This window comes from Liolophura sinensis, chromosome 7 (genome assembly GCF_032854445.1).
Source record: "Liolophura sinensis isolate JHLJ2023 chromosome 7, CUHK_Ljap_v2, whole genome shotgun sequence".
In the NCBI taxonomy this organism is placed as follows: Eukaryota; Metazoa; Mollusca; class Polyplacophora; order Chitonida; family Chitonidae; genus Liolophura; species Liolophura sinensis.
The window spans coordinates 50,533,798-50,549,346 of NC_088301.1; the positions used below are offsets into that span (position 1 = coordinate 50,533,798).

Sequence of the window (15,549 nt, forward strand, 5' to 3'; positions counted from 1 at the left end):
GCCAAGGCAATTATTTTGCAAGGCTAGCAGGTTTGTAAATTATATAGAAAAAAAAAACAAACAGGGAAGCAGAAATATTTGGAATAGACAAATTTTAGTGAATATTTGGTCATAGTCCACATATATGTAACTGAACGTGGGCACCACAAAAACGTGTACTATTCAAGAATTGATATTGCCAATAATTTTTATGTACCTCCTCTGCACGAAAATCAAAACGCATCAAATAGATCTAATTCAATCTTCTTGTTTAGGAGCTGTTATTATTTGTCTGAACACTGTGTGTAACATAACACTTTCATCTATCACAAGTAAAATCTTGTGCTTTAAATAACTTGCATAACATTGTAATCTTAGTTTCTTCGTTGGGACAAATTGTGTGATGAAAGATGAATTGGAACCATGGAAAGTCCATTAAACATTTCCCTTAAAAAATTTAAAAGTAACGTCATTAACTATTTATTCAAGAATTATTATTTTTGCTATAAATCTGTTAAACTATTAATAAATGTTTGGAAATATTCATGAAATTAGATTCATTGTTGAGGAAAGGTAGAGATTATCTTTGCATTTACATACTCTTTTTTGATTTAATTTCTCTTTACACACACTTGCAGTTATGATCAGGCATATGACCAGAGTTATTATGGGATGAATTTTGGTTTTGGTGTACTTTACTTGGGAATTCACTTCCTGAAATCAAAAATTTACTTGTATGAAATAAGCAGAAAGGTTGGTTATTTATTTTCTTGTTTGATTATGTATTTATTAATTGATTATGGTGCACCCTTCTTTTGAAATATGTTTAAGCTCTGATTACTTTTTTTCTTAAGTTTTTGGCTACATCTACATTATATAAAGTACTGTACATATCTTGTGTTGTCAGATGTTTATAAATGTTTGTACATCACCACTCGTGGACCAGGCTTCATCTCCAAATGTGATGATGCGAGTAGTGCCAGAAACACTCTGCTGCAGGACATGTTGATCCTAAAACATGATTTGTTGTGTCAGCGGATTTTTACTTCACTCTTTTTATGTCCGGTTTAAGCTGGGTTGTGTGGTCTTTGGAATTTTCACCAGGTCGTTGAATCAGACAAATTGTTTTTCTCAGATATGAACAAATTTGCTCAGAGCCTTCTTGTCACGGTTTCAAGTTGAGGTCAAACACTGACAAACATGGCCGTCATGTAAGTTATGTGTAACCATGCACTCAATGCTACTTAGCTCTGCGCCTGTTTTTGATGCGCCCTGACACCTGTCAACACAATTGCTGAAACGAAGTGCATCTTTGACAAAATATCATGTAAAACAAATCGACTTGAAGCATGCTCCATCTTGGTGAAAGCTCAAGTTCGTGTATTGTCTGGATAGACTAATGTGCACAGAATCATTTTTTTACCTACTGAGCTTGTACCCAGGCAATAAGAGAAGTTGACAAAACAGTAATATGGAAGAAAGTTAATGGACTGCATGTAAATGCATCAGTGATTTCATGAGCTAAGTTCAATTCATTGTAGGCTAGCAGAATATAAGAAGTGCATGTTTTGGATGTGTAGAAAAAACCCTCATCCTTGGTAAATGTATTAAATTTGTGGTATTTTGTACACCAGAGCAGCGTCACAACTCCAGGAAGCAAAAGACACTACATATTGTTCGTATATTTTATTTCACAGAATCCTCTCAGGAATGGAAATAAGAACATAATGATGCATTGTGGCGGTCATTTCCCGCAGTGGTTTGATCTGCTGTGTGGTTATACATTATTATTGTTAATGATTCTTAAGTATTTATATGAATAAAAATTACATAAGATAATGCACACACACACGTATCATACAAGGAAATATCAGTGCCGTAAAATCACAAATAAAAATCCTGTTGTTACATGTGTGTATAGAATGATAATTGATCTTCAGATGGTCCAGCTGATTGTGTAACCTACATGTACATTCTGCACAGAGTGTAGGTAGTTCATTAATTGCATTTTGTAAGATGGAAAGACTGTCCATTGATTTCAGCTGTTCATTTTGTATTAAATATTTTTCTATTCCTGAAATATCAGGTGAGATACAGGGGAATTGTTTCAACTCTCCATTAGGCATATGGCCTTGTCCTACATGGCGGCATGGGCTGTAAATTGAACATAATGGCTGATGTATGTGTTTGGCCTATGCGGTAATTTGTAATTGATTGAAAATGTTGGCATTACACATATGACATGAACATGTGCACACTGCATATCATGTTTCCCCCTGCAATACAGATTGGCGTGCTGTACTTATTACTTAAGGATGTGATGATGTGATTAAGTGTTTCTTGTCGCACTATGTGCAACTGTGAAGATGAAGGACATGTAGGCTCTGTTAAGCCACACAGTGATATTCATAAGGAATGCCTGTCTACACCACATTCACACTGCAAATATGCGCATGTATGAGGGTGACTGGAGGCTGCTTTGTGGATAAATATGGTCATATTTTGGAGGTTCAGACACTTTCGTGCACAGTGTGAAGCACATACATGTACGTATTGATTTCTCTAGGCACTGACGAGAGAAAGCATTATCGCAGCTCAAGTGAGACACAATCTCACAGCCTTTAGCCTTTATCTCACATTTTTATGGAACCAATGATGTCCAAAGTTAATGAAAAAAGTCACTTTGTGGATTGTGGAATTGTGCTATCATCAGTAGATCACATTGTATATGGAGTGTGTGTAGAATATGGCTCCCACATGCCCTGCACCAATCTGGGTTTTCAAATTTGTTGATCATTGCGCAGTTGAAAAAATATCAGAATCAATGTATTGTCATTTTGTGGTTAGAAGAATGATGTATAGCTTATATTGATCTGCTATGTGCCACTGTGTCTGTGACATATTTTGCTATGCAAGTCTAACAGGGTTGCCATAAATTTTTGGAAGGTGTGATGTCTTTTATCAGAATTTTGAAATCCCAGAACATGAGGTAAACCATCTGTATTAGACTAATTTTCTATTTGCCATTTAATAGAAATTACAAACTTCATACCGATGCTATACATGTTGTATCATTGTATATCTAATGACAAGCGCGTACATACATATTGCAATGATGGGTTTTGTCAATCTGTTTTCCGTTACATTTTAGAGGCTTCTTGAATGCATTAGGGAAGGATTTTGTGGTTGTTGCTTGAGTAGGAATGTGCATCAGAATGAAGAATTAGTGAGTGTTGTGTTAGCAAAGTCTTGTTTCAACAGTAGCAGGTGTAGCCCTGGTCTAGCCTGTTTGCTGGCCATGGCACAATTTGTGCCACTTCTTACACTGCTTAAATGTTCATTTCCTGTCTGTTTTAGGACGGAGAGCCAAAAGTCTGAGCCATTGTACGAGGAAGATGACGAGGAAGAAATCTTGGGTTCAGATGATGATGAGCAGGAAGACCCAAAAGACTACACCAAAGGTAACCATAGCGATAAATCAAGCCATAACCTGTTGACCTCAGTGGGTCACATCCCGTCACTTGTCGTACATCGCCAAATCATTTGGACAACAGGAAGTGATGTTTTCCCTGACATAGTTGTTGCTTCGCCAGTCTGTCTGGTTTGCTTTGAGATTCCCTTGTGTGCTGTGATTCACACCTGAGAATTCTGGGTTATCCAAGAACACTTCTCAAAGTTCATATGTAAATTTCTGGAGATGCCAAAATGGCACCAATCCAGGTTAAAATCTCAGGGTAACTCAAGTGACTCAGTACTGACAAGACATTGTGATGGGCTATAAGTGAATACATTTATGATTCATAATTCCTGTAAAATGAAAGTACACATACTTGTGGGATTTATTTGTTTTGCTTTTTTTTTTTGTTTTGTGTGTGTGTGTTTTTACATGAATATTTAAGTATTGGAAAGTACATGATAGATGTTCATGGACGTGACATGATATTGGACTATGTTGTCCAACCCCGTATTGTTGAAGTTGTGGCTCTTTCTTTTTTTTTTACGACTATCTGTTGTATCTTATATCTGTGTTTAAAGTCATTTGTCTTTTGGAAATTTTAGAATATCTGTAACTTGAAGTTTTGTCATTGAAATTAAAGACATTGGGATACTGTGTTGTTGATAAAATATTACTCTTTGTTTGCTGTTGTTGCTAATAAGTTTGGAGTGTTAGTGTCAGTTTTGCATGTTTAGTATTGCAAGATGTTACAAAACAGTACTTCTGATTTTCAGATCAGCATGCAATTAAGAAAAAAGGCAAATGTCTTGCACCTTCCTTTAGTGATTGTTATCTGTGGCTGCAGCCAAGCCCACTTTGTCCCACATATAGATATCAGCCCTGGACCCTCATCTTTTTTGACACTTAGAACCTCACAACCGCTCCTACCCCTACCCCCTGTCTTCAAGTGCCACTGAAAATGGCTGCGCTGCTCCTGCATGATGCCTGTGTAATATCACAATGTGTTAGTTTGCTGTACAGACTTTTGTCCTCCTGTTACCAATCAATAGATGTTGGTGTGTCTGCTAGCTTGTATTGATCTGCACTTAATTAAAGCACATATATTTGGTACAGATTGGAATTGGAAGGTTGCGCATGGCATTAGAATAATAGCTAAGCTTTAGTGATTTACAGATTATCCTTAATTTGTTGTCAAACACTTCGCTTTGGTTAGGCTTCATGGTATTAGTTCATAGGGACAACAATCCTTTTATCTCATGGTTTGACTCCGTTGCAGAGTTTTCTGCTTGAAACAATAGAAATCTTGAACTGTTTTCCCAGATGTATTTCTACAGGGCCTTGCTTCCCAGACTCCACCAGTTGTATGTTATCTGACTTCATGTATTATTTCTACGGTAGGAAAGGGGCAACTGCTAAAGCTGTCATTAATGGAGTGTAAATCTACAGACTTCTGGGGGCTGTATCTTAGAAGAAACGTTTTATGTTCCTTCAAGAACGAGAAAGAATCTCAACTGTGCCTTTCAATGTATCCAAGCATTAAGGTTGCATATTTGATGTTTCCATAAGGTTTGATGTGCATTGACAGTGTTAGCACTACATGTAACTTATTTGAGTTTGAAATGTTTCTGTTGTAAGCCTGTTTTTCCTTGTATGATATGCTATCAAAGCATTTAGTTTTTCATTGGTCTGTCGCCTTACAGATGATTTTTCAAAGCCCTATTGGAACCTGATCACAGGAACACCCAGGATTAGCTGGAAAGTTTGACTCAGAAGAAATAAGGCATTTCAGATATAAAAAGAAACCATTGAATTTGTTGGTCTTTCAAATGCTCAAGTTTCTTTAAAAACTGAGCTGTCTTGAAGAGACCCTCATTTGTGAACTGGAGTTAATTACGCTAGTAGAATAAGCATATTTTATATGTAGATATGTATACATTATTAAAGATCGGTACATACATGTACGTGAATGGTACAGTAAGATAACAAATGAATTCAAAACATTTCTTTTTCTTAAGGCAGACAAATGTTCTCATGTGTAAAATTCCCATGTTTGGCTAGAATGTGTAACTGAATAATGAATTGTTATTTCATAGATTGTTACCAGTGAAGTAGTATAATACTTCGTAAATATATATCATTTATCAGGGTTGGCAATATTTCAGTGAAATTCACCAATTTGTATATTCAAATATGTTTTACCTGTGCATATAAAGATACAGGTATGATTGTCTTTCTGCTTTAGGTGGTTATCACCCGGTGAAGATAGGAGATCTACTGAACAGTCGCTACCATGTAGTGAGGAAGCTTGGTTGGGGCCACTTCTCCACAGTTTGGTTATGCTGGGACATGGCGTAAGTACTGCATCAAAAATTAAATTACACATACAGGATGTTTTTAATTATTTCTACAAACTCAAAAAAAAGTCAAAGGCAGAAGTTATTAACTTAGGCAACCTTCCTCTTTGTAGTGTTAATCATAAGGTTAACCAGTTCTATGTAACTACCTGTGCAGCAAAAAAAAACCCAGTGCTATTTGACCTGTTATTTTTAGCCCTTTTGACATGCATGATGTGAAAAACTTAAATGTGAACATCCCGCTCAAACAAACTGTCTAAAAAAGGCTGTTCAAACATTCTCTTTCACAATTCTTGCTACTCCCTTGCTGCTAGTCATGCTGCTGTTTTTTCATTCAAAATCTATGCCAGGTATGGAAATACTTTTTCCAGCTATTCATGCTATTATAACTGATGGAATGTTGTTTAGAAGGCAGTTTTGTTCAGTACCAAACAGTTGGTCCCTGTCAAAATACCATTGGATATGGACATTGTCCGTGTCCTGCTGCTTATTTCATTAATGAAATGAGGGTTGATTTCATTAATGTACATGTATAACTGTGTTACATGATGCAATTGGTAATGTGAACATTAAAATGGTACAAACTGGACAGATTGGTCATACAAAACCTCTTTTTGAACAGATTTATCCAGAAAGTTCGCAAGTGCAAAATTCAGTAAACTGTGCTGGGTGGCTAGCTGCTAACCATTCCTTGCAATGTTAACTTGCCCATGACCTGAATTACAAAGTATTGATGAAACTTGAAGATGTCAGTAGAATCCCAGCCCATGTCTGGCCAAGAATCAATACCTTTTTACAGCCAAGATATTCCTGTATCTACAGAAGCAAGCTGAAAAAAAAAATCCTAGCAAGGATCAGCCGATCACGTAGATGAATACATGAGTCCACATAGTAGAGCCGCATCCTGCTTGAGCGGATACTGAAGAAAGTTATATATCAGTTGGAGTATGCATGCGTTCGCTGCTTTTTTCATTCTGTTCTTTAATGAATGAATGGAACATTTATTTAAAGAGGGGGGTTATGTCAAATTTAACAATTTGCTGTTCCCAGGGGCCTTCTAGAACAGTACATGAACATGAAGTACAAACAGTATATTCTAATCTGATAAGCATACTTCTTTTTTCTACAATATCATGTAGCTGAGGGCACATAAAAAACATTGTTTTTATTGTTTGCTTTTCAGAGACAAAAGATTTGTAGCTCTAAAAGTTGTGAAAAGTGCTCAACATTACACTGAAACTGCGATGGATGAAATCAGACTTTTGCGCTGCGTAAGTTTTTAATTATGTTTGTGTTTTTCTACGTAGTCTTAAGAGTCGTTTGTGTCCTGAACAGATATAGGATATTGTCATAAGTATATGATCATGCACTCCTGTTCGCATACACACATGGTGTCAGAGTTGTTCTAATGAGTCTCTTTTGCTATCACACTGATGGTTACTAGCCTAAGTCTAAAGAGGCTAAGCTAGATATTTTTGGTAGAAATCTTTATTTGTTAATCAAACCAAAGAACAGCTCAAAATATTACCTTTCACTGAATATCAGTCTAATACAGGCACTATTCATAGTGTTAAAGTGATTCTAAAGTTTGAAAATGTTATGATGAAAGTTTTTAGAAACTTTGTTGCTGTTTTTGATTAATATAAAAAGTAGTATTTTGTGAAAGGTAATTTTTTGGGCTATTCCAAAATAATAGCAAAAACTCAATTGGATTTGCATCAATTTTTGCATTTCTTGCCAATGTCTCTGATAGAGTCCCTTAATAAAAGTTTTCTGTGCTAAATCCAGGTGCCCAAACCCAAGATATAAAAAGTCCTATAGATCTGCCTTGTTAATGATAACAGTTCATATCTGCCCAAATTGTTTAACACTGGTGATTTATGGGGTATGTATATGTGCATTAAATGATTAGTGTCCACAGAGAACGCCTTCCACTTAGAAGTAGTGCATATGATATACATAGAACAGGAGCAGGGAATGAATGAACTGATCTCAGTGAATTTTTTGGCATATCTGATATTGGAAAATTTTTTGATTTTTGTGTTAATGTTCAAAATGCGAGGGGGTAGTTTGGTTTACTTGAAAATCAGGATGCCTGTACAAGGATAGCACAGCATGATTGTACTAGTTGCCTCTGACAGATATGTTTATATCAAATGTTTTCCTTGGAAACCGTGATAAAAATCTAAAGTTGAATAATGTTACATTGTTTTCGTTTCAGGTAAGAGAAAGTGATGAAACAGATCCCCACAGGGAAAAAACAGTTCAGCTTTTGGATGATTTTAAATTATCAGGTGTCAATGGCACACGTATCCTTGACAATAACTTATGTCCATTGTGTGACTATTACACACCTGTTTCTCATTAGGTCTGTCTGTTTCCCAGGAGACAGAACATTGGTGGGCTCGCTGCTGCTATTGTGTGCGTGTTTGTGACACAGATACAAGGGGAAGTTCAGACATTCTTGTTACTGGAGACAAAAGTTGTGGCCAAATAGTAATAATAATCTTTGTTTACGAGCGGATAACAGGCTCAGACTCAATCATGTTGATTTTCTCTAATGTCCCCTTCTCACATGAAAACAGTCTATACTTCGTCGGCCACTTGTATAGGATTTGCAAAGAGCCAGTTGTGGACAAGCATTCCACGTGGCGTAATGTCATTTCTAAAATCCATGCGAAGGGTTTCACAGGCGTGGAGCAAGCAACATTGAAATAACATGGAACACAGTATTATGTATCAGAGAGTTGTTAAAAAAAATTATTCAAAAGAAAGTAAATTTCCCCATTTTAATTGCTATATTATGCTGATATTTATGGGTTAACGGATCAGATTAGCAAAATTATTTAATGCCCAAATGGCAGTCCCTAATGTTGATAATTGCAGTGATTTAAAGAGGTGTCCTGACAGGACAGAAAAATAATGATCCTATTGATTTCAGTAGGTTTCCCAACTTAGGACTTAGGATATCAAAGGTCAGAATTACAGGCTAAGTTAGTATACATGTAGGTACATGTTGATGTAACCTTCATGTTTATACACATCTGTTTTGTATGTTTAACAGAAAGTCTGTTTAAGCCTTCTACTGTAGGAACAGTGAAACCCATTATTTAGAGACTCTCATGGCAATAGTATTTCAACATCTAGTGGGTTACTTCTTAAAATATATTGACAGAAGAAAAAAAATTCAGATCAGAGTGTCTTGTTGGGTAGAACTTCATATATTGAAGTGTGTGTACAAGGAACAAGGTAACCATAAGATCACACCTGTGTCTTGTTAGATTTGCGCAGTTTGCACACCACTTAACACCATCTTAATCCATTAGCAACTTTGGTTTAATCCCAAAATGTCTTTTGCTTAATCCCCTCTTCATAACATATAGAAGGCCTGGTATTTGAATGAACTGTATGAGCAGTGAGATTTTGTTTTTTTCTTAACTTGTGAACAGATGTTTGTATGGTTTTTGAAGTTTTAGGTCACAATCTTCTCAAGTTCATAATTAGGTCCAATTATCAAGGTATTCCCATGAAGACAGTCAAAAGTATAATTCGACAGGTAAGATAGTTCTGAAAAAGTTTCTTTATATGTCTCATTGCAACAGTACTTCCTCTTCTGTTGTGATTGCATGACCTACATACATGTACATGCAGATGGATACTCATAACTTACATTTGTGATAACAGGTGAGAACTATCACATGTAAATGACATGCATAACCATATTTTTTTATCCCATTAATCCTAATAATTGATACCTGGGATTACATGAAGCCTTAAGACAAAAACAATTGATAAAATGAAATCTGAACGTAAAGTGTGATAAAATGAAATCTGAATATAAAGCGTGTTATTAAGTCTGAACACAGAACATTTGCTTTCACCTTGGATTAAATATTATTTTTTTTATATCCATAGGTGTTAGAAGCCTTAGACTATTTACATACCAAATGCAAGATCATTCACACAGATATTAAGCCAGAAAATATCTTGGTATGTGTGGATGAAGCCCACGTGAGAAAGATGGCAGCAGATGCTGTGGAGTGGCAGAAAATGGGGGTCAAGCTTCCTGGTTCAGCAGGTAAGACTGCAACATAAGCCGAGTCTTGGGATGACTCGTGACATAATACACCTGTTAATCAGGGACTGATGTTTGGCCCCATACCCAATGGCCTTGGGATGACTCGTGGCATGATACACCTGTTAATCAGGGACTGATGTTTGGCCCCATGCCCAATGGTCTTGGGATGACTCGTGGCATGATACACCTGTTCATCAGGGACCGATATTTGGCCCCATACCCAATGGTCTTGGGATGACTCGTGGCATGATACACCCGTGCTCCAGGGACCGATATTTGGCCCCATACCCAATGGTCTTGGGATGACTCGTGGCATGATACACCCGTGCTCCAGGGACCGATATTTGGCCCCATACCCAATGGTCTTGGGATGACTCGTGGCATGATACAACCGTGCTCCAGGGACCGATATTTGGCCCCATACCCAATGGTCTTGGGATGACTCGTGACATAATACACCTGTTAATCAGGGACTGATGTTTGGCCCCATACCCAATGGTCTTGGGATGACTCGTGACATAATACACCTGTTAATCAGGGACTGATGTTTGGCCCCATTGGGATGACTCGTGGCATGATACACCTGTTCATCAGGGACCGATGTTTGGCCCCATGCCCAATGGTCTTGGGATGACTCGTGGCATGATACACCTGTTCATCAGGGACCGATATTTGGCCCCATACCCAATGGTCTTGGGATGACTCGTGGCATGATACACCCGTGCTCCAGGGACCGATATTTGGCCCCATACCCAATGGTCTTGGGATGACTCGTGGCATGATACAACCGTGCTCCAGGGACCGATATTTGGCCCCATACCCAATGGTCTTGGGATGACTTGTGGCATGATACACCCGTGCTCCAGGGACCGATATTTGGCCCCATACCCAATGGTCTTGGGATGACTCGTGGCATGATACACCCGTGCTCCAGAGACCGATATTTGGTCCCATACCCAATGGTCTTGGGATGACTTGTGGCATGATACACCTGTGCTCCAGGGACCGATATTTGGCCTCATACCCAATGGTCTTGGGATGACTCGTGGCATGATACACCTGTGCTCCAGGGACCGATATTTGGTCCCATACCCAATGGTCTTGGGATGACTTGTGGCATGATACACCCGTGCTCCAGGGACCGATATTTGGCCCCATACCCAATGGTCTTGGGATGACTTGTGGCATGATACACCCGTGCTCCAGGGACCGATATTTGGCCCCATACCCAATGAAATTGTAACTGATTTCCCAGAATGTTTCAGATATGCACTTTTTTTTGACTGTTTAAACACTGATGAGAGGTATAATATGAGAAATGAAAGTTATTGTTTGTTTTTGGTTAACTTTGAGCATGCATTCACAAGTTTTTATTGAAGGCCTGTAAGGCCGCTAAATACATGTACATGTAAAAATCACAGCTCCTTCACACATGTTTTTTCCCAAAATATGCAGTTCTGCATTAAAATTTTCCCAGTTGTGAGCCCTTTCCAAAAATTTATGAATTATGTCCAGATGAACAAGTTTTCAACCATTTTGACTTCAATATTATGTACAATTATTGTGAAAATGAAGGTTATAAAAAATGTATTCTTTGCGTCATTAAAGATATTAGCTTCACAAAATTGTACACACTACATGTGGACGTAGCTGTTTAAGTTCAGCTACGTGCACTATCAGAATTTCTAAAATATTGATTTCCGTGGAGTTGAAGGGTGACCGGTAAGGTAATGGCAGATTTCTGTGATGGAATCCTATGTCCTGTGAAGTAAGACCTTTTCCATATCTGATGTAACATTGAAACATGAATTTTCCTTCAAAAATCGTAAAAGCTGTCAGCCCAACTGAAATGGTAAGCACTGGATTTATTTTAAGTGCATTCCTTGTGTTTCTTTGATCTTGCCACACTGAGAAACCTTTCTTAAGCTTGCAACAGTATTAAATAGGCACTTGTCAATCCTAACACACTAGACTTTTTCATGTGTTGTAATAATGACAAGCTCTGGATGGATTAACATACAGGTAATGGTACTGCACTGAAATGAACTTCAACTTCAGCATTCAACTGAAAAAATAGCAACTTGGTTCCATTGTCATTTAGTTGTTCTGTTTGGCAAGGCATTTGTGTTGCATGCCTGAATCAGTGTACCACAAGGACCTGGAAATTTATATTTTATAGTCTACAAGAATGTCTTGTCAACTTACTGTTAAAAGAATAGGAAGAAAAGATACATGTAAGTAAATTATTCCGCTTTTTTTGCAAAAGAGGAGAAAAGTCTTTGAGAGTCTTGGTTTTCTTGGTGCTCAACACCTTACGGTAGGCTAAGTGGTGTTTGGGCTATTGGCATCTGGCCAGATATAGATCTGTTTCTGGTGATTAAGGCGCTGCCTTTTTCGATTGCTTATGAATACAGAGGTAGTGGCAGTGAGCTTAGACACCCACAAACAGTCGCTGTACCTATGCTGCTCTTGATGTGCCTGCCTCCCTCCCTCCCTCTCAGGTGGCAAGGTCAAGTCATGTTGACAGAAGGTCCTATTGACTCAGATGTAGGGGAGATGCCCAGTGTGTTTGTACTGGCTGAACCAGCTGGTCATGGGCTGTTACTGTGGTGTGAATTCCTACAGCAGTCCAGCCTGGCCCCCAGCCAACTGACATGTCCCCACTGTGTCAGCCAATGGAGGATGTTAGATGGCCTGTGAACAGCCTTTGGCTTTTTGTCACTTGAGGGAAGGTCCGAAATTCCTGCCCTGATCTGGTTCTTCCTCGTGCACTGTTTCACCAGTGTCCAGCCACAGGAGTGAGAAAGGTCTGCGGAGTGTTCTGAGCTCTGCATAGCCGTGTGACAGCTACAGGGGCTTAATGGTGCCAAAAATGTGACAGAAAACGATTAAGCGCTTGTTTAAGGCTATATCCATGGGACGGTTTTAACTCCTCTGGGGAAAAGGTGGATTAATTTAGACTGTGCTGCCATGTGAGAAAAATATTCAGTGAAATATCCCCATCCAGTTAGGTGACTGTAAATGTGTGCCATCAGACAGCCCCAAATCCCAAGTCTCACTCTCAGCTGCTCACCGCATGCACACAGTTTGAACTGAGTGGGAGTGTGCTGCACATGCATATTTTTCCCATACCCTTTTTTTTCTTTATTTTTTACACATTGTTTAACACATATTAAAACAGTTTAATCATCCGCATAGGATAGTGTTAAACAGACGAGTTAAATGCAATGTAATTTTCATATTAATGTTATTTATTTCCAAAAATATAAAAATATTGTTTTGAGATATGGGTTAAATATATTTTAACATTTTGAAGCTATGTTTGAATCAGTTGGTTGCGATCTATATATTAAAGGAAGAGAGTCATAGTTGCTGTTAAAACATTTTATCTATACATGTATACAGATCTGTACTTTGACAGTTTGATCACATTGTGTCACCAGCGACCAATGGTGACAGATCAGGCAAAATCTAATACAACTCACTTAGACATCCTTCACGTTGCAATAAATATTTTGCCTTATTTTCTATATGCCGCCCTCGTATAAGTGAAATATTCTTGAGTACGGCGTAAACCACCAATCAAATAAATAAATCAAATAAATATTTTCTATATTGCATGACACTTTTTATTTATCTTAAATGTAATATGTCTTATTTATATTGTTACTAAGAGTTACAAGAAATAAACAGATTCATTATAGACCAGATTTTCAACTTATTTTATTGTCCTTTAATTGCTTTTGAGACATCACACCAATTGTTTTATACCACTAATCTCTGTTATCAGTGGAAATTAAATGGTGTGGGTAAATTGCCTTTAATATTAAAAAATATGTTTTGTAGGTTTTTGCAGTACATGTGATAAAGGCTCCAAGTTAATCCAGAGGACTACCTGTAGTTGTGAAGTGAAGTGTAAAGAATAGTTTTTTTTAACATATCAAGAATAAATTTAATATTGCAAGAATACTCTGTCAAATTTATAATTATTTCAGTGGTTATTGTTTGTATTTATTGTATTTTTGTCAATTTTAAATAATTTTTAATTGTTCTATGAATTCACCAGGTCTGAAATTACCTTGATGTCCAAATCTGAAACTTCTGTTCAGCTCTTTTTCATTTCACGTTAGAGAATTTAGAGCCTAGGTTAATTCCACACCTTAAAGCAAAATTGGCAGCCGAAGTCACCTTCTGAAGCAAGGGTATGCGCTTACCAGAAACCCTTGCTTAAGTTTGATTGTGGGATTTGTACATAATGTAATGATATATAATAGTCCATGAATGATAGTTGTGGTACACATATACACAAAGATAATTACTGATCAACCCCTAATCGTAATCATATTCAGCATCACCAGTAAGTGAAGACCAGTGCTACTATTAAAGGCCACATGGCATAAATACACTTAAGGTAGAACCCCCAATGCTTGGCCTTCCAAACTTCATATAGATAGTTTAATGTCCCCTGAATCCATTTCAATCATTAAAACATCGAAAAGGGAAGGAAAACAGTAGAATTGCGTGATCAAACATCAGAAAATGTACCCCACTACGATTGAGCCACAGTTGGCCTTGTGACATCATAGCGGTACATTCGCTAGCAGGCATGCAGGCATTCTCTGTGTACAACACAGACCAAGGAGACGATCGCTATACTTTACAACTGATTTCGAGGTTATTCCATGGTCAGCTTTGGCTTGCGACTGGAGCAACACAATGCAGGGCGCTGTAAAGTTACATACAAAAAATGTGACAGATTGAGAAAATATGGACCTCGTCGTAAACTCCCTTTGATTATGGAGGACACGATCGATCATAGTCGTACCTGTATGAGACTTGCTAATTTTACCATTGGGGCCTGCCGGGCTTAGTTGGTTAGCACGCTAGCACAGCGTAATGACCCAGAAGCTTCTTACCAATGCAGTCGGTGTGAGTTCAATTCCAGCTCATGCTGGCTTCCTCTCCAGCCGAACATGAGGAGGTCTGCCATTTGTATGTTGATATTGGTTCAAAAGTAAATACAAGTACTTTAATACAGATACATGTATTTCAAATCTCTGGTGATTTATCCCATGCATATCCCAGCTGACAGTTATAAGGATTAGCACATCGGTGCATGCTGTGTGTGTCTTTGTGTATTTGGTATACTAGTATTAATTTTTTTTGTTTTGTTCTTTGTTTTTTTTTTTTGTTTTTTTTAGTGAGCACGGCACCAAAGGAGAAAGGGTTAGATCCGAGTAAAATGTCCAAAAATAAGAAGAAAAAGTTAAAGAAGAAAATAAAACGCCAGCAACAACTATTAGAGATGCAACTTCAACAAATGCAGGAGGTAGGACCACAAGAGGTAGGTGCATGGAATCTGCATCTACATTGTATCAATCCTACATCCGGTAAAATTTTTGCATGCAATCATTGTGTGTCTATTCTCCTTGTCCCTTTCTATCAAAGCCATGGTGGTTGATTTATGGAATATTAATTCATTACTCAGATAAGTTTATCCGCTTTGTTTACCCCGCTCTGTACTATGTGACTTTTCTTTTCTTTATACCCTCTTGATTGGTGCCTTTGTCCTGTGACAAGTTCTGTAATCATTTTAAAAGTTAAATCAGACAATGGAAATACACACTGGAGTGTAGCCTTTTGTTTATCTGTAAATATAAAAATGTTTTGTTTTTCTTAAC

At 37.7% G+C, this 15,549-nt stretch overlaps 1 protein-coding gene across 5 annotated transcripts in view; it reads left to right on the plus strand.

Moving 5' to 3' along the window:
- Nucleotides 1-15,549, plus strand: part of LOC135469870 (SRSF protein kinase 3-like) — a 45,918-nt gene that overhangs the window by 23,019 nt on the left and 7,350 nt on the right. For 4 of the 5 annotated variants that reach the window (XM_064748496.1, XM_064748494.1, XM_064748499.1 and 1 more), the window contains 7 exons: nt 3,337-3,440; nt 5,679-5,787; nt 6,974-7,061; nt 8,012-8,099; nt 9,240-9,346; nt 9,706-9,868; nt 15,070-15,212. In XM_064748496.1, coding sequence (XP_064604566.1) covers nt 3,337-3,440; nt 5,679-5,787; nt 6,974-7,061; nt 8,012-8,099; nt 9,240-9,346; nt 9,706-9,868; nt 15,070-15,212 — 802 coding nt within the window. The remainder of the gene's footprint in view (nt 1-3,336; nt 3,441-5,678; nt 5,788-6,973; nt 7,062-8,011; nt 8,100-9,239; nt 9,347-9,705; nt 9,869-15,069; nt 15,213-15,549) is intronic. The other variant, XM_064748495.1, reaches the window with a different exon arrangement.